The sequence below is a fragment of the Brachycentrus maculatus genome, unplaced genomic scaffold (genome assembly GCF_059751285.1).
Source record: "Brachycentrus maculatus isolate JH-2025_06_01 unplaced genomic scaffold, ASM5975128v1 h1tg000079l, whole genome shotgun sequence".
NCBI classification, from domain to species: domain Eukaryota; kingdom Metazoa; phylum Arthropoda; class Insecta; order Trichoptera; family Brachycentridae; genus Brachycentrus; species Brachycentrus maculatus.
The window spans coordinates 430,627-457,516 of record NW_028280833.1 but is presented as its reverse complement, the minus strand read 5'-3'; the positions used below and the strand labels follow the sequence as shown (position 1 = coordinate 457,516).

The 26,890-nt window shown below is 34.9% G+C and overlaps 1 protein-coding gene across 2 annotated transcripts; it reads left to right on the top strand.

The window, feature by feature from the left end:
• Positions 1 to 283: 283 nt before the first annotated feature.
• Positions 284 to 23,772, top strand: rin (ras GTPase-activating protein-binding protein 2). Of its 2 annotated transcripts, none has more exons than XM_088257347.1 (11): positions 284 to 409; positions 981 to 1,122; positions 7,883 to 8,024; positions 11,338 to 11,496; positions 12,276 to 12,540; positions 14,062 to 14,163; positions 15,448 to 15,554; positions 17,306 to 17,456; positions 19,416 to 19,535; positions 20,340 to 20,497; positions 21,224 to 23,772. In XM_088257347.1, exons 2-11 carry the CDS (start codon positions 1,025 to 1,027, stop codon positions 21,401 to 21,403), a joined length of 1,482 nt encoding a protein of 493 aa, XP_088113473.1. In that variant the 5' UTR covers positions 284 to 409; positions 981 to 1,024; the 3' UTR covers positions 21,404 to 23,772. The 2 variants fall into 2 exon arrangements, with proteins under 2 accessions (XP_088113473.1, XP_088113474.1); XM_088257348.1 differs by having other exon boundaries at positions 17,309 to 17,456; positions 21,224 to 22,796.
• Positions 23,773 to 26,890: the final 3,118 nt, after the last annotated feature.

The window sequence follows — 26,890 nt, the reverse complement described above, 5'->3', positions numbered from 1 at the left end:
ACTTGGGGATTAAATAAATTAAATATCCTTTTTTATCCAAAGTATAAGTTTGCCATGTTGGTTGATTGTCATAAGTGTAATACAAATGTATTTATCAATATTTTCAATTGATTCATGTACAGCTAAAATAAATATTAAAAAATTCTCTAGAAATCAAAACCCGGTGTAGATTACAATGTAAAATATTATATCTTGAAGAAATTCATTATGTTGACCTGTTTCATATTCCGAGTAAGTACTTAAAGATTTTGCGAATGTGTAAATCATAATGTTGGCAACGAACGGATGATTGAGACCCTGGAACGGCGAGGAGGGTTTTTTCTGTTTTCCATTCCCATTTGTTGTTAAAATTGGGATTATATTTAGTTTTTGATACCTTTTAAAATTCCAAGATTTCGTTCACATTAAGGTAAAAAGTTTTCCTTAGTTTTTCTTTTCTCAAATTTTAAAATAAAGGCTTATTTTACCCGATGCGACAGTGTGATGTTTGCGAAGGTTATTTTGTTTTAAAAATCTGCGCTGTCTAGAAATGCCGCTTTTAAATATTAATTACAGTGGTAAAGCAATCTTTTATGTCTCACGTTAAAATGATTTTGTAATATTTTTTACTTAATTTATGCATAAAATAACCGTTCGCTACCGAAAAGTTAAATTTGTCAAAATATTCCCGCGAACGTCGCCATGTGTGTTTCACATTTTTCGTAAACTTTTTTGTTGTCTCTGAAATTACATACTAATGCTTGAAATTTTGCGCGTTCGATTTTCGAAAACGCGTAATACTAAGAAAAGACGTTACGTAGGGACAAGTGAAAAATTTTCACCTCATTGTTTCTTTGTTTAGAAGATTAAAACCTTTACATGAGGTTTATGACCTCTTGTATATTTATGTTAACAGTTTTATAAAATGCCTTCTCTGTCGTTATTAAGGATGTAAATAGTGGCTTGTCTGTGCGTGATTGTTTTATTAATTTTTTTGACAGAACGGGAAAGGCATATCTGCTATCCCAATTAACAATCCGAGGAAATGGTCATGGAGGAGCACCCATCCCCCCAATGTGTAGGCCAAGAGTTTGTACGGCAGTACTATACACTCCTTAACAAAGCACCTATTCATCTGCACAGGTGAGTTACTTGATTTCTATCTACAGTCGACGGCTGCCCGATTTGAAGGTCCAGTAGTCCCTATTGATCAGTCATTTAAGAAAACGACATATTTATATGGACCCCATCCTATGTATGCATTAGCCACAAATTAGAATTAAACTAGAGAATTTAATACTAGACCGTGAGACTTGTTTCAATGTACCTTAATACGGGAGGATTGTAAGACTCCTACTGTGCATGGTGACAGACTTATTAGGTTGTATAAGCGCCCTTGAGGTAGTATTTTACAAAAATGGCACTATGTAAATTACCAAATCTTATTACTTTAACTTTTTTTATTTAATCTATTGTAGTGTTATGTGACATTGAAAACAAAAGTTAGCTTTTGCAACATGCAATCATACCAAAAACAGGTAAAAAAATGAACCAAATAATATTAGGTTCGCAAAACGTTATGGGTGTGTCCAAATCCTTGTTTACTTGTGCGTCGGGTTGTGGTCCCGTGGTTAGTGTCGCTGAATCTAAAGTCAGAGTTTCTCGATTCGAACCCACATCCTGGGCCAGCCTGATAAGAGTTGCTGGTTCTGGTATTCCAAACCACTGTAGAAATTTTTTGAGCCACGATGTTCTTTTACCTTCCAAGCACTGTCTGCCCTCTACCTTTCCCTCTACTAAAAGGGTTGTGGTCCCGCGGTTAGTGTTGCGGACTCTTAAGTCAGAGTTTCTCGGTTCGAACCCACTCTACCACAATTTGATACCTTTTTCTAATAATGAGCCGCTTAGGCTCACAGAAATAGTAAGAAATTGAAATATTTTAGTAAATAATAAAAACACAAATATATACCTTTTTTTTTAAATATTAATAATCTGGGTTTCTCCACTTTAACCAACTTATGGCTGGCCATAAGGCCTGTAAATACCCAGACTTCCATATTCTTTTTCATCTTTGTTGAGTTGTCAAAATATTAGTCGTTAGTATTGTAAGCTTAAGCTTAAGTTAACCTTTTCATAGCCGCAAATAAATTACGCGGCAGTGCTCAACAGGCCAAGTATTTTTTTGAAAAAAAAAAGTTGTCTAAAGATTTTTTTTTTGTTGTTTTTATTGAATTATAATTTACTTACCAAATATTATATCCCGCATCGATTGTTAGAGTTTTATTCTTGAAGTTAAACCAGTTTCAAATTTTCAGGGTTGTCACACTAAGTCGCACACGCAAGTTTTTATTAAATTTAATATTAACACACAACTATTATTTATCAATGGAATATTTTAAAATAATAAGAAAAACACAAAAAAATTGAGCAAAATAAAAACCCCTGGCGTTCAAAACAATCGATTAAAATAATCAATATTTCAAGTGGTTTGAGTGGTAGCCCTAATGACATCTGTCAACTGTCAGCTGAAAGTGATACCGATAAATCACTTAAAAGTATTTAAAAACTTTATAAAATATTTTGTGACAACTTCAACTGATGGCAATGTATGTTCCGTTTTTGACAGATTGTCAATATGAGTTAAAACTGCGGAGTAATACGTCATCAAAAGTACTGACGAGATATCTCGTCTCTGGCCATACGGGCACTCCGCCATTTGCCGAGATATCTCGTCTCTGGCAACCATCAGGTTAAGGAGGCTAATCCCCCTTAAAAACAGGCCACAAGGCCTGCAACAAGATGATGAAGAAGAAAAAGATTGTAAGCTTTGAGCCGATATTTCTCAGTTCAGTCCGATTCTACCACAAGATTCTCATTCCCGGTATTAATAATAATAAAACAATAATATATTTTTTTATTCTGGCTTGACGAAGCGGGGGGTACAGTACTTAGTCAGCCATATTTTATTAACATAGATGTGAATATGGAAAAATTATTAATAACATAGAAAAAAGTTCATCTTCAAGATACCAACGATACGAAAATTCAATATCAAATAATTCCAGCAGAACTTTAAATACTTGGAAACTAAGTACTCTTCAATAACCTTCCTACAGATATTAAAAAAATTGAAGACATTAAAATGCTAAAAAATAAATTAAATGAATTATATACACTAAGAAAGAAAAAATAAAATAAAAACAAATTATATTACCAACAAACATAAACAAAACAAGTGTTTTCTTTTATCATTGAAACATAAACAATAAATAATAAGTGTTAGTCGCTCTCCAAGCACAAGAGCTTTGTCTCTTTACTGGAGAGAACTGCGTTATTAATTTTAAGATTATAAAAATAGAAATGTATAGAAAATTAATTAAAATTATAAAGAAAACTTGTATACATGTATAGGTATATTAAATAAATAAATAAAATAGTCGGTGAGTGGTTATATACTAATATTAAAATTTTTGTAATAAAATAAATAAGTAAAAATGACTAACCACAAAGTAAATGCTTTAAATATTAACCTGTTAAACGGGCGGGATGCATAAATACGTCCTTGAAATGTATGTTGCGCCCTGGAACAAGCGGGACGTATATTTTTCCAACAACAAAGGTATTAGTCATCCATACATGTCTTGACATGAATTTAAGACACGGAGTGAATCAGTATTCACGCCCGTTACAAGTTGCGTAATTGGACAGCGGACCGCCCGGTTAACAGGTAACAATAATATTGAGAATAATATAAATAAAGTAGCAAAAGTGTGGAGGGGTGATGTGAGAAAATCAACTTGCTGGGGCTCCAGTGCTGCCACATATCCAGCCCCCTCTGTGCCCCACAAGCAGTTTTATGATGAGGTCGGAGCCCTTCATCAGCCTCTCCCAAAAGCCACTCTGTCTTATTAGCCTATCCCAAAGTGTGTTGAAGCAAACATGCCTCTTGCAAAAAAAAGTTAAATAATTGATGAGCACATTTACATTTAAAAAAATCAACAGTACAAACATTCATATCGCTCACTCTTTTCAACAACGTCATAAATCAGAAAAAATTGATTTTCCAGGAGATCGTTTTTAAAGTTTAAAATTATAATAAAATTTATTAAAAATACAAATCAAGCCACTTATTGAACTTTTTACTGTGCAAACAGATCTTTTTAGGTAAAAGCTGAAAGTTTTATCTCCATTTGTAAAATATTTGGTGTGTTTAAAAAAATTATAAAACAATACCTTTTCTTCAAAATGCAAAAACTAAACTTTCTGCCCTGTATCGGGTAAATATTAAGTTAAAAATATGCCACTTTTGCTGGGGTATAGTACATTTTCTGGGCATTCCGAAAACATGCACAACTGAAAATTTACTATTTTATTTATTTAATTTTTGATAGATGACGTTGTTGAAAGGAGTGAGCGATTAGTTAACTGTTTAGGATTATATGAAATTAGTATCAAATTAAAATATGTTTGATCCCTTATGTCACTGCGACCCTATTAGGTCTATTGTGACCTCCCTCTGTATCATAGTTCACTCTCAAGACCTATGTGAGCATATATCATGTAGCTATGACCCGTCTTGGTGGTAAGAGCTTCACCTTCTCTGTGGTGACTTGTCATGGTGGTAAAAGTGAATGTATATCATAAAATCACAAATATTTTTTGATTAATTCATTATGTATTTGGATAATGAATCATTATTTATCTATTTTATTCCTATATTTGTGAAGCTATATATTCAAATATTGTAAATTTGATATATTTATTGATGCTTATCAAAATTCTTTTGAAACTTGTTATCTACAACATAATGCATGTAGGTATCTTTGTACATACTTAATATATTTTTCTTCCAGTATGTCTTAATTTATTGAAAAAATATTCATTGATTTAGTGCAAAATATTGAAGCCATATTCTAAATTTAATGTGTAGATTGCTTATCAAAATTCTTTTGAAACACATTATCTATAATGCAAGTAAGGTATCTATTTTTGCATATATCCCTCACTCCTTTCAAGAACGTCATAAATCAAAAAACTTGATTTTTCAGGAGAACGTTTTTAAAGTTTAAAAATATAATACAATGTATTAAAAATAAATATCAAGCCACTTATTGAACTTTTAACACTGCAACAGATCTTTTAAGGTAAAAACTGAAGGTTTTTTCTCCATTTGAAAAATATTTAGTTTATTTAAAAAAATAACTTAACAATACATTTTCTTCAAAATGCAAAAACAACACTTTCTGCCCTGTAGCGGGTAAATATTAAGTTAAAAATATGCCTCTTTTGCTGGAATATAGTAGATTTTCTGGGCATTCCGAAAACATGCACAACTGAAAATTGTCAATTTTTGATTTATGACGTTCTTGAAAGGAGTGAGCGATATGTAATATTTTTTTTCTTTCTGTATTTGTTGACTTTTTGAAAAAAATATTCAATGATTTAGTACAAAATATTGAAGTCACGAATTCACAAAGACCTTTTTCTTCTTCACAAACCCTTATCCGCTTCCGGTGGTGCATGGGGCACTGCATCATATAAACACTGTGTTTTCTTGATCGTTAACACTTGAAGGAAAGGTGATCAGCCCTCCGTTTCAGGTACCAGTCCCAGGGTAGTATTGAATAAATATTAGAGTGAAAGAAAAAAATCACTTACATTTAGTTGACCCACCCCCGGGAATTGAACCCGCGACCTCCAGTACGGTAGCTGAGCGTGCTGACTATTACACTACGGAGGCGAACATTTTTACTCTTTTAACTAACTAACTAACTAACTAACCATCACGCCGCTTCTCCGCAGGGGTAGGCAGAGAGAATCAAACGCCACACCACTCTGTCTTTGCAAACATTCTTTGCCTCTTCTACATTCATGCATCTCCTCATACATACCCGACGATTATTACGACTCCTGACCCGGCCGCTTTCAAGTATTTGACATACCTGATTGTGCCAAGTTTCCCTTATAACTTATTAGTTCTCCTTAGTTTTTTTTACTCTTTTATCATTATAATTTTATATTTAGAATTCTTATTATAATAAATGATGTCTTTATCTTATTTTCACTGTTACAAAGTGATAATTTCCCAGATAAATAGTAATAATTTTAATGCATATTGACCCCTCATGCATATGTTGTCGTAAGCCATAAATTGTCAATATTGTTTATTTGTCCTTATTTGCTAGCATTTAATTTTGTCCCTGGTTTTATTTTCATTAGTTGATTTGGCAGTCACTTTGTGGTAATATCTATACATTTTAAAATAAAACTTTGCTTAATAAAATTTAATTTTAAAATTTATGTAAAAGTAGGCTCTGTCCGCCTCCGTGGTGTAATGGTCAGCGTGTTTAGCTACCGTGCTGGAGATCCCGGGTTCGATTCCCGGGGGGGGTGAAAATAAATATTAGTGATTTAACACTCTAATATTTATTTAATATTACCCATGACTGGTTCCTGAAGCGCAAGAGTGATCACCTTGCCTTCATGTAAGTAATGATCAAGATAACACTGCGTCAATTTGATGCAGTGCCCTATGCACCATAGGGTGCGGATAAGGGTTAAAAATTTATTTTAATTTTTTTTTATTTTAAACAAAATTATTTTTTTTTTAAAACACATTAAATACCTAAAGCTGACCAGTTACCATTTCAGTGCCAACCATGAACAGTCAAAACGCCGATTAGCTAATAGTTTTTCTGACATTAAACCAATTAAATTACAAATCAACAATGATTTAATGGCAAAATCCGGAACTACAATAGATTTCGTTTTTCGTTACTAAATAATGTTGGTTAATTGAATAGATAAAAAATTACTTTGAAAAAGTGTTAAATCTAGTATGACACGTATTTTGATGTAATTCGCATCATTATCATTATGTGTTTGTTGATGTGGAATGCATTGAAACATAACATCTTAGGAGAAATTTAAAAAAAAAATCTTCATTTCATTCTTCTGTGAATTTTGCATTTGTGGCTTATGATACTATACAGTAAACCCCCTATAATGCTGAGATAGGTACCATGTTATCGGAGGAGACGTTATAGGAAAGTTAACGTTTTTAAATTGTATTTCAATTTTGAATGACTCATTTCAGTCATTTCCTCTAGTTAAAATGTAAAAATACAATTTAAAACATTAATCCCTTGTGAAATTCCCTAAGATAAAGGTTATGTCATCGTTGTAGGGGGGTTAAAAAGCTAACTATTTTCTGTTGCGAATTTCAAACAGCACAATGCCAGTATTATCAAAGTTGTGTTGGGTAGCTGCTTTTGTTGTGGTTAATGTCCTAGGCTTTCGGCCCGTTTTATAGTACAACTTTATTCATATTGCCAATAAAAAATATATTATTATGTATTAAATGTTAGATCAAACACTGATTTTTTGAGTCTATTAAGTTGTATTTTATTGTAATCACATAAATAAATTTTGTTATAATTGTTTCTCCTAAAGACATTCATTTGAAAATGCCCATAACTAGGCGAAACAATTGTCGCAAAATTAATTTTTTTATGTGTTTTTTAATAATAAAATACAACTTAGTATCATCCATTGTTTACTTTGTGTAATACCATTTTTATAAACACTTATTCGTAAATACCAGTTTCGGAAAATCATTCAATCATCAGGTCATTAAATTAAAATTATTACAATTTGACATTTGTATAAAAAAAGTGATTTTAAAAGTGGTATTACACAAAGTAAACAATGGATGATAAGGATAGTGTTTTGTTACCATACCACAAAGTCATCAATGCTTTTAATATATAAAATATACAACTTAGCAGACTCAAAAGATCAGTGTTTGATTTGACATTTGATACATGAATTAAAATGGAGTTCCAAAATTAAATGCCAAATCTATAAATAAATAAATATATATGTTTGGATACTATTGTTTTAGGTTTTACAACAATGCATCCTCTTTTGTCCACGGGGGTCTGGACCCCCCTGACCGAGAGACCACACCCGTTGTCGGCCAGAAGGAAATCCACAACCGCATTCAGCAGCTCAACTTCCGCGACTGCCATGCCAAGATCAGCCAGGTAACTTGCACACCGTTCAATTCAGGCATGGGTCCCAATCACAGAGATTAGATGTAATCGTAGAGTAGACCAGTGGTTCTTAACCTGGGTTCGTTCGATCGGGGTTCGGTGAGTCAGTCTCCCGGGTTCGGCGGAGGTCAAAACGTACACCCGACTTACTGTACAATATTACGAAAAATAATATGACGTATGATATATTCATTTATCCAATGCATCTAGTAAAGTGAAACCTCTATCTATCGTTCCTCAAATAATCGTTTTCCCGGATATGTCTTTTATTTCTTCTACCCCGAATTCATTTCATACAAAAATAGATCGCATTGATCGTTTCTCTATCACCATTTTACCGCATTCATTGTTAGAATTACGCTGCATATTTGATATATTTTGGCTGTTTTTTTTTTACATTCTCCTCAATGTTGTTACATTCAATGACAATATTCCAACGTGTGGGATAGAAACTATCGAAAGCCTATGTGACGCAAGGTTGACGGATACATCAAGAGAGGTCAATATTGATGAAGAGGAGCTGCTGCCTGTACCTTTATTTTCAGAAGCATGTACACTCTTTGAAAGATTGAAAACTTTCTTCTACGCACATTCAATGGCAAAAAAAATATTTGCAAAGATGAAAATATACTGTTGACTTACGAAAATCTCTCTGTATTCTCTGCCTAACCTGGTGGACACAGTCAAATTTAGTTTGTTTCTTATCTGGGAAATTCCAATGTATGAGTTGGAAAGGTCTTTTATTGGTATTACCTGTTCAGCACTTACTGTCCATTACCTAAAATAGAGAATAATACAACTTTAGTAAAAATGTATTTTAATCCCCCTTTAAATGTATCCACTTGGTCAAATTTGTTTGCCAAAGGCATTAACTAATGACCACTAGTACCTAGTTCCTTACTAGCTATTGTCATTGAAATGTGAGTCATTATGATATTCCATGAAGTTGGGGTGAAGGAGGTATAGAGCATTTCAATGAGGGTTTTCTTAGAATTGGGGCTGGAAACTTTCTAAATGTGTAAATTTAACTATTATTTTTAGGATGCATTTAGTTTATGACTCATAAAATAATGTATAGTCAAATCTTTTCCATTACTTTAGGTCTTAATTTTTACTATATTCATAAAATATGTTTAAAATATATTGCCAATATTTTTTTTGGTTACAAATAATAATTATTTTATACTTATAACCCTTATCCGCACCCAATGGTGCATAGGGCACTGCATCGAATTGACGCAGTGTTATCTTGATCATTATTTACATGAAGGCAAGGTGATCACTCTTGCGCTTCAGGAACCAATCCAGGGTAATATTAAATAAATATTAAAGTGTAAAATCACTAATATTTATTTTCACCCCCCTCTGGGAATCGAACTCGGGACCTCCAGCACGGTAGCTAAACATGCTGACCATTACACCACGGAGGCGGACAGATAATTATTTACAATATTATATTATTTATTATATCTGAAACTGGATTATTCACCCTATATATGAGATGTCAATATTAGGGCGCTTGTCCACTACCCGGAATTTTACCGTCCGGCAGTCCGGTTTTGAAAAATGAAAGCGACTATGACAGTTTAGCGTGATCGGATTTACGCGCAATGTGTTCACGCACCGATCAAGAGCTCCGATCCGAAGAAAGATGGCCAAAGCACAAGCCAATCATCGTTTCAAAATGCTAACCGACGTGCCGGACGGTAAAATTCCGTGTAGTGAACAAACACCCTTAGAGGTGTCTCAACTTGATATGAAATATGTATCATTCTTCACTTTTTTAATAAAATGAATGTCTGAGTATCCCAGGGCTTACGACCTGGCATTTGGGTGGTTTAAGCTATCACTATATACACCTGTGGTAATTTTCATATTCACCAATGTATCGAAAACCTTGCCGGTTTGTGTAAGGATCTAAGACCATTGAATAAATATGTACATGTTTCTAGAAATATTGCAATATGAATGTTCAATAATGGGCAGAATGATTCCATGTTCTTTCATAAAAAAGGGAAGAATAATGGATGCTTCATATCAGGTTGCAAAAAAATATATGAATGTTTATTTTGTTACATTTTGAGATGTTTTAATATTAGTCATTAATTTACTTTGAATCATTAACATAACCCTTTTGTAACTGAGATGTCATAAACATCATCAGCGTGACAAACGTGCTTATTTTACGAATTGACCAGAGTTAATAGATGTGACTGATACATGTTATCAATTAGATCTAAAATAAAACATTTGTATCAGTTGTTCTTAACAATAAAACAATAATATTTTGTATTGAAAAATAAATATACAGAATGCAACAGCTGTGCATATATTTAAACAACCTGTTTTCTAATTTCGTTTAAAATAATATCTGATACGCAGCATTTTTACAAGTTTACGTTAGCTAACCAATAAAATCTAAATAAATAAAAATGTAAATGTTAGTTTGTTCTAAATCTTAAATTTCATAAAGTTATTCACCAATTTCTTTTATATTTTTACACACATTCGTTAACCACTTCCTGCTAGGGTTTTTTTTTAGTAAAGTGTTTAAAAAAACATAAAAAAAGTTTTATTCAAAGTTTATCCATTTTTCAAATAATATATAACAATTTAAGCATATTTAATTAACAATTACATCTATAATATTTTTATACTAATTCATCGTCGAAAAAGTAATTAAAAAATTTAATATGGTTGAGTGAATGAATGCATTTAGCGCGCGAGCGTGAGTCATTTAAAAGCATGAAGCGGTTAAAATATGTGCGTACATGTGACAAGTATTTTTTAAATCTTAATGTATACACGGTATGTTATAAATTTGTCGGAGATGATAGAATACCATGCCATGTACACTAATCACACTTCGCTCACTCCTTTCAACAACGTCATATATCAAAAATCGTCAATTTCTAGTGGTGCATGTTTTCAGAATGCCCAGAAAATGTACTATATCCCAGTAAAAGCAGCATATTTTAAACATAATATTTACCCGCTACAGGGCAGAAAGTGTTGCTTTTGCATTTTGAAGAAAATGTATTGTTTAATATTTTTTTTTAAATATACTAAATATTTTTCAAATGGATGAAAAACCTTCAGGTTTTACCTAAAAAGATCTGTTGCATAGTATAAAGTTCAATAAGTGGCTTGATATTTATTTTTAATACATTTTATTATATTCTTAAACTTTACAAACGATCTCCTAAAAAATCAAGTTTTTTGATATATGACGTTTTTGAAAGGCGTGAGCGACTTGTTCCAAATGAAGGATCTGAATTTGGTGTAACGGAGTGTGTGTGTTCAGGTGGACTCGCAGGCCACCCTCGGCAATGGGGTGGTGGTGCAAGTGACAGGGGAGCTGAGCAACGGGGGGCAGCCCATGCGGCGCTTCACGCAGACCTTCGTCCTGGGCGCCCAGAGCCCCAAGCAGTACTATGTGCACAACGACATCTTCCGCTACCAGGTAACTTCTAGCTCCAGCCATTCAATAATCTGCCTCCGGAGCGTAATGGTTAGCACGCTCACATGTCATACTGATTTCAAGATATATAACATTTTCAATGATCTTAAGTTATATCAGTATTTAAAAACAAAATTGGACTAAAATTCCAAATAATTACTAGAAATTTTAACTACTTCTAAAACTGACCTTGGATTCACAAAGGTTTTCCATATAGTATTTCTAACTTATACCTTGTCCTTGACAAGGGTTTTCCATATAGTATTTCTAACCTATACCTTGTCATTGACAAGGGTTTTCCATATAGTATTTCTAACCTATACCTTGTCACTGACAAGGGTTTTCCATATAGTATTTCTAACCTATACCTTGTAACCTTGTCCGCCTCCGCAGTGTGATGGTCAGCACGCTCGGCTACCGTGCTGGAGGTCCCGGGTTCGATTCCCAGGGGGGGTCAAATAAATATAAGTGTTTTTTTCACTGTAATATTTATTCAATATTACCCTGGACTGGTACCTGAATCGGAGGGCTGATCACCTTTCTTTCACGTGCAAACGATCAAGATAACTCTAGGTTCATATGACGCAGTGCTCTATGCACCATTGGGCTGCAGATAAGGGTTTTATTATTATTATTTGAAACTTGAAATTATTTGTAATTCTTGAAAGGAGTGAGCGATTTGTAGTATAAGAAAATCAAGCAATGGGTTACATCTTGACAGTGACAGTCTCTACAGTTGGACTTGCCATTTGTGCTGATCCACATGTTTGTCTCGCCGCCAGGACTTTGTGTTCTCTGACGACGATGGCGAGTGGGAGTACTCGCGCGCCTCGCCGCCGCCCGCGCCCGCGCCTCTAGCAGCCCCTCCGGCCGCGGTGGCGCCCGCGCCGCTCCAGGCGCCGGCCGTGCAGGCCGTGGCCGCGCCGCCCGCGCCGGCGCCCGCGCCCTTACCGCCGCAGCAGGCGCCCGTCTCGGCCGCGCTGCCCGCGCCGTACTTCCCGCCCGCCGAGCCTCAGCAGCTCAACGGCCACCAGGAGGACCAGCAAGGTCGGTATACCGATGCCCGCACACCAGAGAGTTTCTTATCTTTACAAGATATTAAATAAGCGAAGTCCCGCTTGAACTGTGCTAGTCTGGAAGTTAGAAGTTGGCCATCCACAATGACGAGGAACTCAACAAGCTGCCCTCTAGCGTGACCATCGCTCAGGGAGGCGTCCTGCCCAACATCTCGGCCATTCTCGAGCCCATGAGGAAATAATCCAGAAGTATTTGGACACACTCAAAATGTTTAAAAAATTAATTAACTGGTCAATTATAAGCCAAAATTGAAAACTAAATTTAAATTGAAACTAATGTTTTCAAGCTTTTTTCAAGTATGTGAATATAATCCAAGATTCAGACCTCGCATACAAATGAAAAGAGTCTCTGCTTAACGTGTTAACCGGGCGGTCCGCTATCCAATTACGCAACTTGTAACGGGCGCGAATACTCATTCACTCTGTGTCTTAAATTCATGTCGAGACATGTATGGATGGCTACCTTTGTTGTTCGAAAAATATACATCCATATATATAACATAATAAACATGTATTTCAAGGACGTATTCATATGTCCTACCCGTACCCGATATTGTTTACGTTTCACGTATTTACGTGTCCCGCCCGTTTAACAGGTTAATAAAAGTTTTTCTTATCCTACTATAAATGGCTATAGTGAACTTGCGCATACTGTGTTATGAGTTTGATCAATATGTCTAGAAGTTTCAAGAATTTGAGTAGTGTGGTTATCAATCATGGGTAGAATTGGTGAATGTTACTTGTGTGTAAAGTGATCACTTATACCAGCCTATAACAAGTAAGCTCCATAAATTCGTAATTTTCAAATAATTAGTCTTAGCTTCAATCTCTTAATTTTCAAATACAGTGAAACCTCTATCTATCGTTTTTAAAGGGACCTATTGAAATAAACTGTGAATGCGGGAAAACAGCAAATGCGGAATTAAGAGATCATTACACAAGGAGATACAATCGGGTAAAGATACCGTCCTCCCAATCAATAACAGTAAGTCAATAATGACAATAAGCCAACACTATTTTTTCGGTTTTGCAAATAATATGAAAGTTTTCAATCTTTCAAATAGTGTGCATGCTTCTGAAAATGAAGGTACAGGCAGCGGGTCCTCTTCATCAATATTGACCTCTTCAGCTGTATCCGTCAACCTTGGGTCACACAAGCTTTCGATAATTTCTATCCCGCACGTTAGAATATTGCCATCGAATGTAACAAAATTGAGAAAATTGAAAAGAATGCAAAAAAAAAACAGACGAAATATATCAAATACGTTACGTAATTCAAACGATGAATGCGGTAAAATGGTGGATTGAAACGATCGATGCCATCTATTTTTGTATGGAATGAATTTGGGGTCGAAGAAATAAATGACACATCCGCGAAAACGATTATTCGAGGAACGATACATAGAGGTTTCACTGTAATAATAAAAAATGGTTTGGCTACATAACTAACTGTAGCTATTTTTGTTTAATTGAGTGAATAATAAAATTGTAGGGAACCTGTCCATGGGATTGGGGACCAGCGACTCCTCGTGCGGAGAGCTGGAGGTCAGCCAGGAGCTGGAGGAGGAACCCATGCCCATCCATCATCAGCCAGGTAATTACCATGCGTAATGCTCCAGCCTAAGACCGATAAAAAGGAGCAATAATACGTTGGCACCTCTTTCCCTCCTTCAGACTCAAATGTTTTGTTTTTGTAATTCATTTTTATTTTTTATCTATCATTATCATATCGCTCACTCCTTTCAAGAACGTCATAAATCAAAAAACTTGATTTTTCACAATAACGTTTTTAAAGTTTTAAAATATAATATAATGTATTGTTAAGTAATATATCCTAAATTAAACAAGGTTTATTTGGTTGAATTCTACATTTATTTATGTATATGTTAATATGTGACGCGTTTCGTCTTCTTAGGACATTATCAAACACATTTCGTCTTCTTAGGACATTATAGGGTGTTTGATAATCTCCTAAGAAGACGAAATGCGTCACGTATTAACATATACATAAATAAATGTAGAATTCAACCAAATAAACCTTGTTATATTTTGGATATATTACCCAACAATTCAATATGGAATTCTACCAACTGTCTGCAGTTACAATAAATAATAAAATGTATTAAAAATAAATATCAAGCCACTTATTGAACTTTTTACTGTGCAATAGATCTTTTTAGGTAAAACCTGAAGGTTTTTTCTCCATTTGAAAAATATTTAGTAAATTAAATAAAATAATCAAGCAAAACCTTTTCTTCAAAATGCAAAAACAACACTTTCTGCCCTGTAGCGGGTAAATATTAAGTTAAAAATATGCCTCTTTTGCTGGGATATAGTACATTTTCTGGGCATTCTGAAAACATGAAAAACTAAAAATTGTCAATTTTTTATTTATGACGTTCTTGAAAGGAGTGAGCGATATCATTATCCACGTCTTTGTAAGCGCCCTTTAGGTAGTATTGTACGAAAATGGCGTTATATATATTTTACAAAATTATTATTCTTCTTCTTTTAACCCTTATCTGCACCCAATGGTGCATAGGACACTGCATCATATAGATGCAGTTTTATATTGATCTTTAAATACACGAAGCAAAGGTGATCAGCCTTCCACTTCAGGGTTATATTAAATAAACATTAGACTTAAAAATCACTAATATTTATTTTGACCCTCTTGGGAATCGAACCTGGGACCTCCAGCATGGTAGCCTAGTACGCTTACCACTACATTATGGAGGCGAACAGATTATTATTATTATAACCAGGGCGCCGGAATCCTCGGGCTTGGATGAAGAGACATGCAGTCTATTCCTTCCAACCTATTTAGTTATTTGGTGTTATTGGACAGCCCTGCTATAGATGATAATATTTTTTCCAGCGCCTCCCGTAAGCACGGAACCCAAGACGTACGCCAATCTCGTCAAGTCTGGAGCCCCGGGATCGTTTGCTCAGGCTATTCAACAGCAGTTCACCATCAGTTCCCAGGTACTTTGATTTATTTGCAGTGAATACTCATTGATTCCGGCAATGATGAATTGAACTTTGCCATAATTTAACATTGTGGTCGCCTCAATGGTTTTTTCATAATTTTTTGCTGTTGAAAAAATCAAAATAATTTTGTGAAAAAGTTATTTTACCTTTCTGGGAGTACACTTATATTTCATCACTGGATGCAGCTTTGTGTTTTTATCTTTGAATGAACACATCAAGATATTTTGACTTGCAAAATATTTTGCCACACCTACCTCAGCTTTTTTGGCTTCTTCGGGAATTTCTTTCCTATTACGACGGATTGTTCCCGTGAGCTAGGTATTTCTTTTTAGAAGGGATTTAGCTAAATGTAAACAAGTATAAAAGTTGGCAGTAAATAAATGACAACCCTTATATAGATAATTTCCCGCTGACAATAACTTTTCTACCACTGAAAATCCAAGTCCGTCTTTTTTTTATCAAATCCCTGTCTTCTACATTATTGGCTCCTTTATAACAAAAAAATCCCAGACAGTATTTTGTAATTGAGTCGCACAACATCCAGAATTTTATGCCCCATTTATGGTGCTTTTTATTTGGAAGATACTGCTTTATTGATGAATGGCAGTGTGTACCAACCAGTGATTCATCAATAGATAGTTGTTGATGTGGTACATAATGCTGGTGAAAAACTGTATTTGCGTGTTTTACAAGCATTTTAAATCTTGCGCAAGGGTTATAATCCGGATGACCTGGGGCAGCTAGTTATTTATTGTCTACCAAATGGAAAAATTTTAACAACAGAAACCTATCCCTGGCAAACATTCTTCCAAACCATGGTATTCTTCTGGAATTCTGTCTCCAATAACAGTAGATAGTTGGTCGTTTCGTTATTCCCATTTCTAGCAAGACTGCTATAAAAGCTTTTATTTCTTGAACATTAGTTTGCGTCCACTTCTTGATTCGAGAATTATTCGAAAGAATGTGCGATTCTATGAACTCGAAGCATATCTATTGGTTTCTCCAACAGTGCTTTCAAGAAGTAATGTTGTGAAAAATAAATTGAAGTAATCAATAGGACTGCCATTTGACGGAGGAGCGCGTCTTGGCTCAGGTGTTTCAAAAAAATCATCTGTCGCCTTAGAAAATGTTTTTGTTGGTGGAATGGGTGTGAATGTTAGATCTTCCATTTCTGAAGAAGAAGAAGACGATTCTGAGGATTCACTTTCCACTCTTAATCTTTTTCTTCTATGGCCTACTACACTATCCTCATCATTACTTACACCAATCGTGTCCAAAGATTCATCCTCTGATGTGAAATTAGAACTCAATTCAGTGTCCGAAATATTGTCATCACTCGACATGGTTACGTTTTTTTTAAAAAAGTTATAAATTTTTTTTTTTTTTAAAATAAAAACTGATGTATAGTACTTTTTAGGCTTGAGAAAGTACACTTTTATTTTGAAAACACATGAGCGGCAAGAAACAACCTCCCATGCGGACCGACAAACTCGCACTAAAATGACAGCGCGACCGCGCTGCGTAGCTGTTTTAGAGACGAAATATCGAAGCGCGACAGCGCCGCATAGCAGTCAAACGGTTAAATGACACCCTCCTGAACATTTTACGTTTTGCTAGTTGGTCATTTTCTCCTATACGACTACCTGTAATATATAAAATATATTTATTATTTTTATCCAAATGCTCATCCTGGATGTGCTCAATTTCTGATATTTTTTACACATTTGTGTCGTGTCTTTTATCAGCAGGGTTATATGCACGGCGGGCAGGCGTCCCGCCCGCACGTTCGGGGCGTGGAGGTGCCCGCGCAGGCAGTGTCTGGGGGCTCCCCCCCCGGCCCCCACCACGGCCAGCGCCCCCGCCCCCCGCGCACCCCGCGTAGCGACTCCACCAGCGGTGAGTGGAAACTACACACCCGCATATTACGCACGAAGACCATTGCCCGTATTCGGGGGATATATACAGTGAAACTTCTATCTATCGTTTTTAAAGGGACCTATTAAAATAACTATGAATGCGGGAAAACAATGAATGCGGGATTGAGTGGTCAATACGTGAATAGATACGACTGAGTAAAGATACCGTCCTCCCAATCTGCATAACCATTCGTAGGCTAAAATTCTAAGAAGAATACATGTTTCAGATGCAAATGTATTGATTTAAAAAAAGTACAAACCTGAATAGAATGAAAAAAATACTTTTGTTTTATTTTCATAAGTCAATAGTATATTTTCGTCTTTGCAATTAGTATTTTTTTCAGCAGCGGTTTTTGAATGTGCGTTGTAGAAAGTTTTCTTTTAAAGAGTGTGCAAGCTTCTGGAAATGCAGGTACAGGCAGTGGCTTCTTTTCATCAATATCGACCTCTCCTGCTATCGGTCACACAAGCTTTCGATAGTTTCTATCCCAAACGTTGCCGTTGAATGTAAGAAAATTGGAAATAATGTAAAAAACAGACATAATGTATCAAATATGCAGCTTAATTCGAACGATAAATGCGGTAAATGGTGATAGAGAAACGATCGATGCGGTTTAGTTTAGTATGAAATTAAGTTGGGATAGAAGAAATAAACGACGAAATAAAGGATGCGGTTTAGTTTAGTATGAAATTAAGTCGGGATAGAAGAAATAAACGACGAAATAAAGGATGCGGTTTAGTTTAGTATGAAATTAAGTCGGGATAGAAGAAATAAACGACGAAATAAAGGATGCGGTTTAGTTTAGTATGAAATTAAGTCGGGATAGAAGAAATAAACGACGAAATAAAGGATGCGGTTTAGTTTAGTATGAAATTAAGTCGGGATAGAAGAAATAAACGACGAAATAAAGGATGCGGTTTAGTTTAGTAAGAAATTAAGTCGGGATAGAAGAAATAAACGACACATCCGGGAAAACGATTATTTGAGGAACGATAGATAGAGGTTTCACTGTATTTATCAGTTATTCTTCTTCTTCTCGTGCGACTCCTATCGGAGGTTGCCGACCGTATCCTTAACCCTTTCCAGTCCCCCAAAATAAAAATAAAAATCTAGGTAGACAGTTACATTCCAATTGGAAAAAATCTTTTGTCCTCTGCTCCACATACTGTTGTAATAGATACTAGTGACAAAAATGTAAGCTTGGAATTTAAATAAATAATACTAATGATGAAAAAAATGTCGAATAACATCCGAAATGGGACCTAAGAGCAAAAAATCGATGTCGAATGAGATTCGACTTGGACCAGTAAGGGTTAAACTTAAATTTTAGGTGTCTATCGTTATAATAAGTTACACTTTAACTCCCATGTTCATAGTATTATAGAAAATAATTATTTATTAAATTATTATTACAATTCAAGTTTTTTTGGATTTCTCAATTTTCAAAGTAATCCATAATTTGGCCTGTGTGGTACTAGGTGTAATAATTTTATATTATTTTTTGACATTTTATATGGAAGTCTGGGCATTTACAGGGCTGACGACCGTCATAGGCTGGTTTAAGTGATCACTTTACACACGTGTAACATTCACCAATTCTACCCATTATTGACAACCACACTACTCAAATTCTTGGAAGTTCTATTTATATGAACCAATTTAGAAACCTTGTTCTTGAATCACTAGAACTTCACTAGAGACATCTATTGGTGTAATGTAAAGAAGCTTTTTACTAAGCAGAAACTCTTATATTACTTAGCTTCATCTTTGTTGAGATGTCAAAAAATTATATTAAAATAACTCCTGTAATTGGAGATAATCCAGATCTCAAAATGTTGTAAAGTAATAATTTTACTTTATGAGAGTGGAATGCGTGTTTTGTATCTATTATGTGATGGCGAATTCCGAAAAATAATTTTCTGTCTGTTGTGTTTCCAGAATCAGGAGGCGGGCCCACGGGCGGGAACACTCCCCCCGCCTCCACAGCGGGGGTCGGGCGGCGCTACTCCGACAGCCAGCAGCTGTTCCTGGGCAACCTGCCGCACAGCGCCACCAAGGGTGAGTGCCTACTCTGCTTACCCAACTGCCGTTTCTTCTTTAACCCTCATCTGCACCCAACAAGGGCGTAGGGCACTGCTTTGGAAGAAGAAACTGTGCGTGATATATCGTCAATCAGTTGAGTCTGAAGGGGGAAATTAGAGCTGCCGTATTGTTGCGCCTTCTTTTCGAAAGATGGTCGAAATGTTGGACAGGACGCCTCCCTGCGTAGTGGTAATGCCGGAGAGCAGCTTGTTGGGCTCCCGTCATTGATGATAGTCAACTGCAGATGGCAGGGGGCGATGCTGGTCTTCTTGCGTAGGGCATTGCTTTTTTTTTCTTTATTTGAAATTCTTTTGCATTATACAAACATGACATAAATTTAAATACAACAAAAAATATGAATTAAATATAAATACGAAAAAAGATCCCACAAAGGCATGGCCTGTGTGCATGGTATACAATATAATTTAGGTCATAGTGAAAGATATAAGGGTATAGGTATTATTAACTAGATTAATAGTGTTAATATAAAATAAAAAAACATACTTGACTATCAGAAAACAAAAATTGTTATTATTACTTTTTTTAAATAAAATTAAAAACTTAATAACATAAAAAAGATGAAAAAGTTAAAAGTAAAAAGTTAGCAAGCATGTACTACATGAGTGATACGTCTACAAGAAAAAGGAGCTTAAATCTGTCTCTTCAATAAACAATCTAAGCGAAATTTTAAATCTAAAGAAGAAAATGCAAAATGCAATCTAACTTTGAAAGAAGAAAATGCGCACAATCAATAAATGAATGCATTTTGGTAATTTTCAGAGGAGCTGCGCGTCCTATTTGAGAAGTTTGGTCCCATAGCCGACCTGCGAGTGTACAGCAAGCCCTCCGGCCCGGGGGCGCCCCGTGTGGTGCCCAACTACGCTTTCCTTATCTACGAAGACGCCCAGTCCGCACAAAACTGTCTGCTAAACTCTGGGGTGAGTTCACACGCCTATTCAGCGACGCGCCGTATTCTCAGCTAACGATTTCCAATCTCGTCAAAACTGGCTTCCCAGATTGAATTCCTGCAAAACTTGAAAAAATATTTATTTTCAATCAGTGTTGGTGTTTGTGCTGTCATCCTTGCTAAAGCTTGCAGATCATCCTCTTAAATAGAAGCTTTTTAGGTCATCAACCTTTTCTGTGTGGCTTTTTTTTGAAGCATATAGCACCTCCATGTAGGATTCTTAAATTGAATATCAATATTGTAACATTTCATAAATATGTCAATCAATATGTATTTTATCATACTGTGAAACAATTATTCATGTATTTTGTCGGTGATAAATAATATACCGTAGAACGGGGCTGCTTGAACTTTGATGTGTTACTTGAGCCCAGCGCAAAAAAATCTGTATTTGGTCTACAATAATAAATGTATCGTGACAATAAGTGTCACCTATCAGGGAAACAATGAATCATGTCGATACGTTCATTATTGTAGACCAAATACAGATCTAAATATTTCTTTTTGTACTGGGCTCAAGTACAAATCAAAGTTCAAGTAGTCCCGTTCTACGGTACCACTATATAAAGTAACTAGTTTCTCATCCAAATATTTTTTTATCTAATGTGTAGTATTTCAGTCAATTGTACAACTTGAAACTCGACACATGGCTATCAAATATCTATTTATTAAATTTCCGTATGTAACCATATTCCAGAACCTGTATTATCCCGCCGAGGATTCCCCAGAAGCGCAGCTCCTCAACGTCCAGGAGAAGAAGTCTCGTCCGGGCGGGCCTGGCGGGCCGCGCGGTGGCGGGGGGGGCCCCCGCGGCGGCTCGCGCCCCCCGCGCCCGCCCTTCATGCGCGGCCCCTTCCAGGGCGGCCAGAAGCGCTAGGGGCGCCGCCACACATCACCGGGGGGAATCATTCAGCACTGTACTAATACTAAGAGGAGCGATAACAACGTATTCTGTTCAACAGTAGAGGAGGCTTACACTCTGGATGGGTGGATCTGCCATTTAATAGTTTTCAACAACAAAAGAACTTGTTACAAAGTTATTGGATTGAATTCTACTTTTATTTACAAATATATGATAGTATGTGACGCGTTTCGTCTTATTAAGACATTATCAAACACTGGCCTAAATAATAAATGATATTTATATTTTTGGTAATGTATCCAAAATAAAACAAAATTATTGGATCGAATTCCAATTTTATTTTTATATGTACAATGATGTATGATGTGACCCGTTTCGTCTTATTAAGACATTATCAAACCTGTTTGATAATGTCTTAATAAGACGAAATGCTTCACATATTAACATATACATGTAAATAAAAGTAAAATTCAATCCAATAACTTTGTTTAATTTTGGATATATTACCCAAAATTTTTAAAAGGAATTCTACCAACTGTCTGCAGTTACAATAAAAACGTTAGCATACCAAAATACCAATTTACATTTTTCTTCGTAAAAGTATCCTTAACACATTTAGGACGGGTGTTTTTTACGCTGGCGACGGGATTTGATAAATATGTGTATATAGTTGAGACCTTAACAAAGATTGGTATATAATATTCATATAAAAACTCTTTCTCCTTTCAATCCATAAATTCCTTCTTTTTCGACTTTGAAATTAGGCCGGCGCAGAAAGTAAAAATACCCTTCCCGTCCTTAAGCATCAATCGACCGAATAGGTAGAAATACCTTTCCAGTCGTTAAAAGGTAGATGTACCCGTCCCGCACAAAATGTGTTAATCGGATTATTCAATGAAGACTTTAATTTATAATATACGAGGGCATTCTACAAGTCAAAATCCACTTTGGACCAATGGCTTAGCCTGTCAATAAAACTTCATTGATGATGGATTAAATTAAGCATTTTTGAAACATTTTGATGAATAAGGGAAGATAACTAACGACACGATGAGGCTAGGCATGTTCAATTTTGGGGAACAAATGCCGAGATAACAAAAAAAAAAAACTATTTTTATTATTTCTACAACCAGTTGTATATATAAGTACCAGCAGCTTTTTGACTGGTCGACCCCTGTATTGATAATTGTTAAATGGTTTGTTTGAAAAAAAAATATCTATACATACTGCGGTAAGGAATTTCAGTAAAAATTTAACGCGGAGTCAAAATAGCAATTGCACGGCTACAAAATTTATTTTAGTGGTGGTCCAGCCAGTGAAAAATTATGGACAATCTTAAAGTAAATCTTTTGATTTTTTAAAAAGGTTTTCGAAATATAAAATATAAAATTTAACAATGAAAAAGTAACCAACCACTTTTGAGAATTATTGGAATCCTGTGTATGCTATACTTACGCTAAATTAAATATTCTTATTGGTATGTGTATGGTAACTTTTAATCTAGATACCAAAGAGAGTGTACGTTTGTTTAGTCAGTCATTATTTCACCACTCAACAGTCGAATTTTGGCAAGAAAATTCGTCAGTGCAAGAAATCATCACCAAACAACTTGAAATAAGACTACCCGAACACTGCTCAAGTTAGTCAATAAAAACAAATACATAAATATATTTGGCTTGGGAAAATCAATACCACCAAGTTGGAATACGATTTGTCCGAGCAGCACTCAGACTCATCAATGCAACACAAAATCTTTGTCCGAGTCATGCTTGGGATAAACTGGCAACTGGTTAACGCTGTTTGGCTTTATAATATTTCTAATATTGTTTATGTGTACAATATTCTCATCCATTTTTACTGAAGTTCCTTATTTTGAGTAAGTTGGAATCTGGTGTGACCATAGATGATTTTGTCTCGCAGCCCTCAAATATTATCACTACGCAAGACTTACCCGGGGTGGCCATATGAATGTTTTTGTTCCCTTTATGGTGATGAAAACATTGATAACATGATTTTTTTCAGCTGAATCGGTTGCTATGCCGTGTTTTTAAATATCGTCTGTTATTTATGAAACATGGATAAAATTATGAATGTGTATCTTGTATAATCCACTGTAGAATACACGACTCTGAAGTAGCTAGTTATCATTACGCTTATTTTTTGTTTGTTTTGATTCATGTGCGGTGTAAATACAACTGGAATAACAACGTTATTGAATTGTATGCACTTCCAGTAATGAATATAGAAAAGCGTACTTATTTTGTCTATTTGTACTATAAGTGATTACCTGTTACGATTGTAAGCTTTCTCTACTCAAAAACAATGTCGTCGACATGACTTTTTTATGGCTAAAAATAGTGTTTTTCTTTTTTATCATTATTCATTATTAATGTAATAAAAATGCGATTAAACAACATCCCGTTTCAAGAATGAGCTTTTCCCGTTTTATGTTTTAAGCTGCACACGGTGATGCGTTATGTGTATCACTTCTAGATCTCTGTTGTATAGCGAGAAGCCATAGCGTTTAAAACTAGAATCCTGATTATCAGAAACTTGGGAGCTTTGGAATGATTTCCTCGTCTACATTTTGTAACTTAGGGTTATATAATGTGTAGCCCATACATACTTAACCATCTCTCTTTAGTATTTGGATTACATGCAAAATAATATTAATCCTTATTCTCTGTTATTAAAAATTCTGTAACATCTATCCAATTTGTCCAATTTTTTGGCAGTCTTATTTACGCAAATACTTTTATAAATATTTAATAAAGAAATTTGTAATATCTAGTCTCTTCACTTCACACAATTTGATTTCCGTTACAGCTAAAATATTTATTATTGTAAATTTTATAATGCTTTAATATATATTATATAAATAATTAATTTCTTTGGTCCAAATATAATTATTTAATTATTATTTATCCGAATCAGGCTAAAGATATTATATTAAATACGTAGCAATAGTACAGGCAATTTAAGCATTAACCTCATTTAAAAAAAAGTTTTAAATGTTCCTTAAGTCCGTAGAAGTATCCACTCTAAAAGTCTCCACCCCTCAGGTATCCATTCCCCACGTCTTAACCTAAATAAGTCCTTGTATTTTATTTTCCACAAAAACAGTTACAGCTGAAAGAAAACTGTCAAATGCAAAAATGATTTCTGTGAAATTATCTTTAAAAATGCATTTATTTCATTTTGATATAACGCATAGGTTCTGAAATATTACTGCTAACACTGGTTATATAAAAAAATCAATTAAACTCTTCTTATTCTTTTTGTAGATCCTAGGGATCTGTTTGTGCCTCCGCATGTCGCTCTTGGGATGGCGACTCCCAGCTGTCTTTCCATCTTTTCGAAAGCTGCCTGGGGGTCTGCGTCCTTCAGGGTTACCTTCGAAGGCGATACGTGGAGTCTGTCTTCTGACATTAAATTAAACTCAATTTATTGCAATCTATAGAAGCTGTGACAAAATGATTTACAAGTAAATTGATCTTAAATTTACCTAGAAAAGAAAATGTATTGGTTATTGTTTGAGTATTCCGGATTTACAGCTCGTAGCATCACAAAACATTTTACCCGGCAACCTCGAGATTCTTTCTTCAGGGTAAAATAAAATTGCTACATATTTTTTCACAACATGTAACCTCACTCTGTCTGATATCAAAGGATATATCTTATGAGAAATCAATTCCATTTGATACGAGATATGTAACTATTGACATTTTGGGACCTCAAAGTGACTTTATCAAACGTTTTTCATTTAATTTACCAAGAAAGCATCATTTCACAGCATTGCCATCATCATCTCGAAGGTAATGTACATTGATGCATGATGACCCATGGCAGACTTCATACATCGACTGCATTTAAGCCCGGCACATCACATTCTCGCAATTGGAAGTCTAAAATCACATCATATCTTGCAGTTGTAATTTGGCCTGATGTGGTAGGAAGAGTGGTGACTGCAGGTATTGGTGTATTTCCAAATATATCTCATCCTCACTCGGAATTCAGGTGTTGTCCGAGCCATTCTTGTACTTGCAAACAAGCCTGGAGCAAATGCTCAAGCCGCAAGTGTGGAAGGTAGGGTTCTAGTTGAAAGCAATTGATAAGTTGTTTTTGTGGAAAAAAAATAAATACGCACAGCGACATATTTAGGAGGGGAGCGGACACACAAGGGATGAGAACTTTGGAGGCGATGCTTCTAAGGCCCTGAGGAACATTTATGCCAAAAATCAAAACTATTTGAGGTTTGATCTAAAATATTCTTAATTTGCTTGGGCTATATAAAGGTTGTAGCGGGTCATTCCATTTGTATTTTCTTTTAACAATGTGTTACTGAAAACCTGCAAGAAATTGGACAATTTTCTTCCATTATATCTATTCTCTTCCCGTGTTTTGTTAAGTGTTTATTAATGATGTACTATTACGAATATACTCAAATGCATTCATTGGCAAAAACACAATTTTTGTAACGTTTATGTGAGTATTTGATAAAAATAAATACATTACTTTTTATTTATCGTTTCATTTATATTTGTTAAACTATAGTATTTTCCAAGGAAAGTTAATTTTTCATATTGAAATTGTGGAAAATTTTATAGGGTTTATATAGTAAATACAGTCAAACTCAGTTATTACGAGGCAGATAAGACCGACTGAATTTGCTTGTTATAACCGTTACTCGTTCTATCCAACAATAGGTGTTTACTATACCAGAAGGTGCATACCTATCAGCATTTTAAACATGACAATTGGTTCGTCTAGAAGTCTACGTATTTCGAATCCGTGGATGTTTCATCATCTAACCATAAAGTTGGCAGTGCCAATTACAAAAACATAACCTCGAATCATGCGGGAGCATACAACAGATGTAAATTTTAATTTTACGGCCTTCTCAGGTCATTGTAAGTATGTATGTAGAGGTTAGGTTAGGTTAGAAGTTAAAGTTGAATTTGTTTAGGTCTTCTTAAAATCATTCATTATTCAATAACACCTAACTATTTAGATTCCAGAAAATAAGACCAATTGTTAATAATAACTGAACAAATACTTCTAAATTTATAACTTGGAGTAAATACTACAATTTCTGATGATTTAATTGTTGGCAACACAAAAAAAAAAAATCGCTTCCCAACTCGATTGTATTCCTAGTATTAGATCAGGTAGGTACTGCAGTACCTACTGCTAGACATATAGGTCTTATATATATATTGTACTAGCAGTACCTACTGAGTATGTATCAGAATTTTATGTTTGAATTCAAATTCGTTCCATTAATATAAATTCAATAAAAAATATTTTGTAAAACACATTCAACAATTGTTTATTTAGGTAATTCGAAAACAAATGTATATACTGTGTTAATAAAGAATCAACACATGGATATACAATACATACAGTTACAAGAGTTACTATATATGTGTGTATGTATATCCACTCATCTTTTCTCTCCCATTTGCGGACAACATTTGTACTTGTATTTCAATTAACAAATTA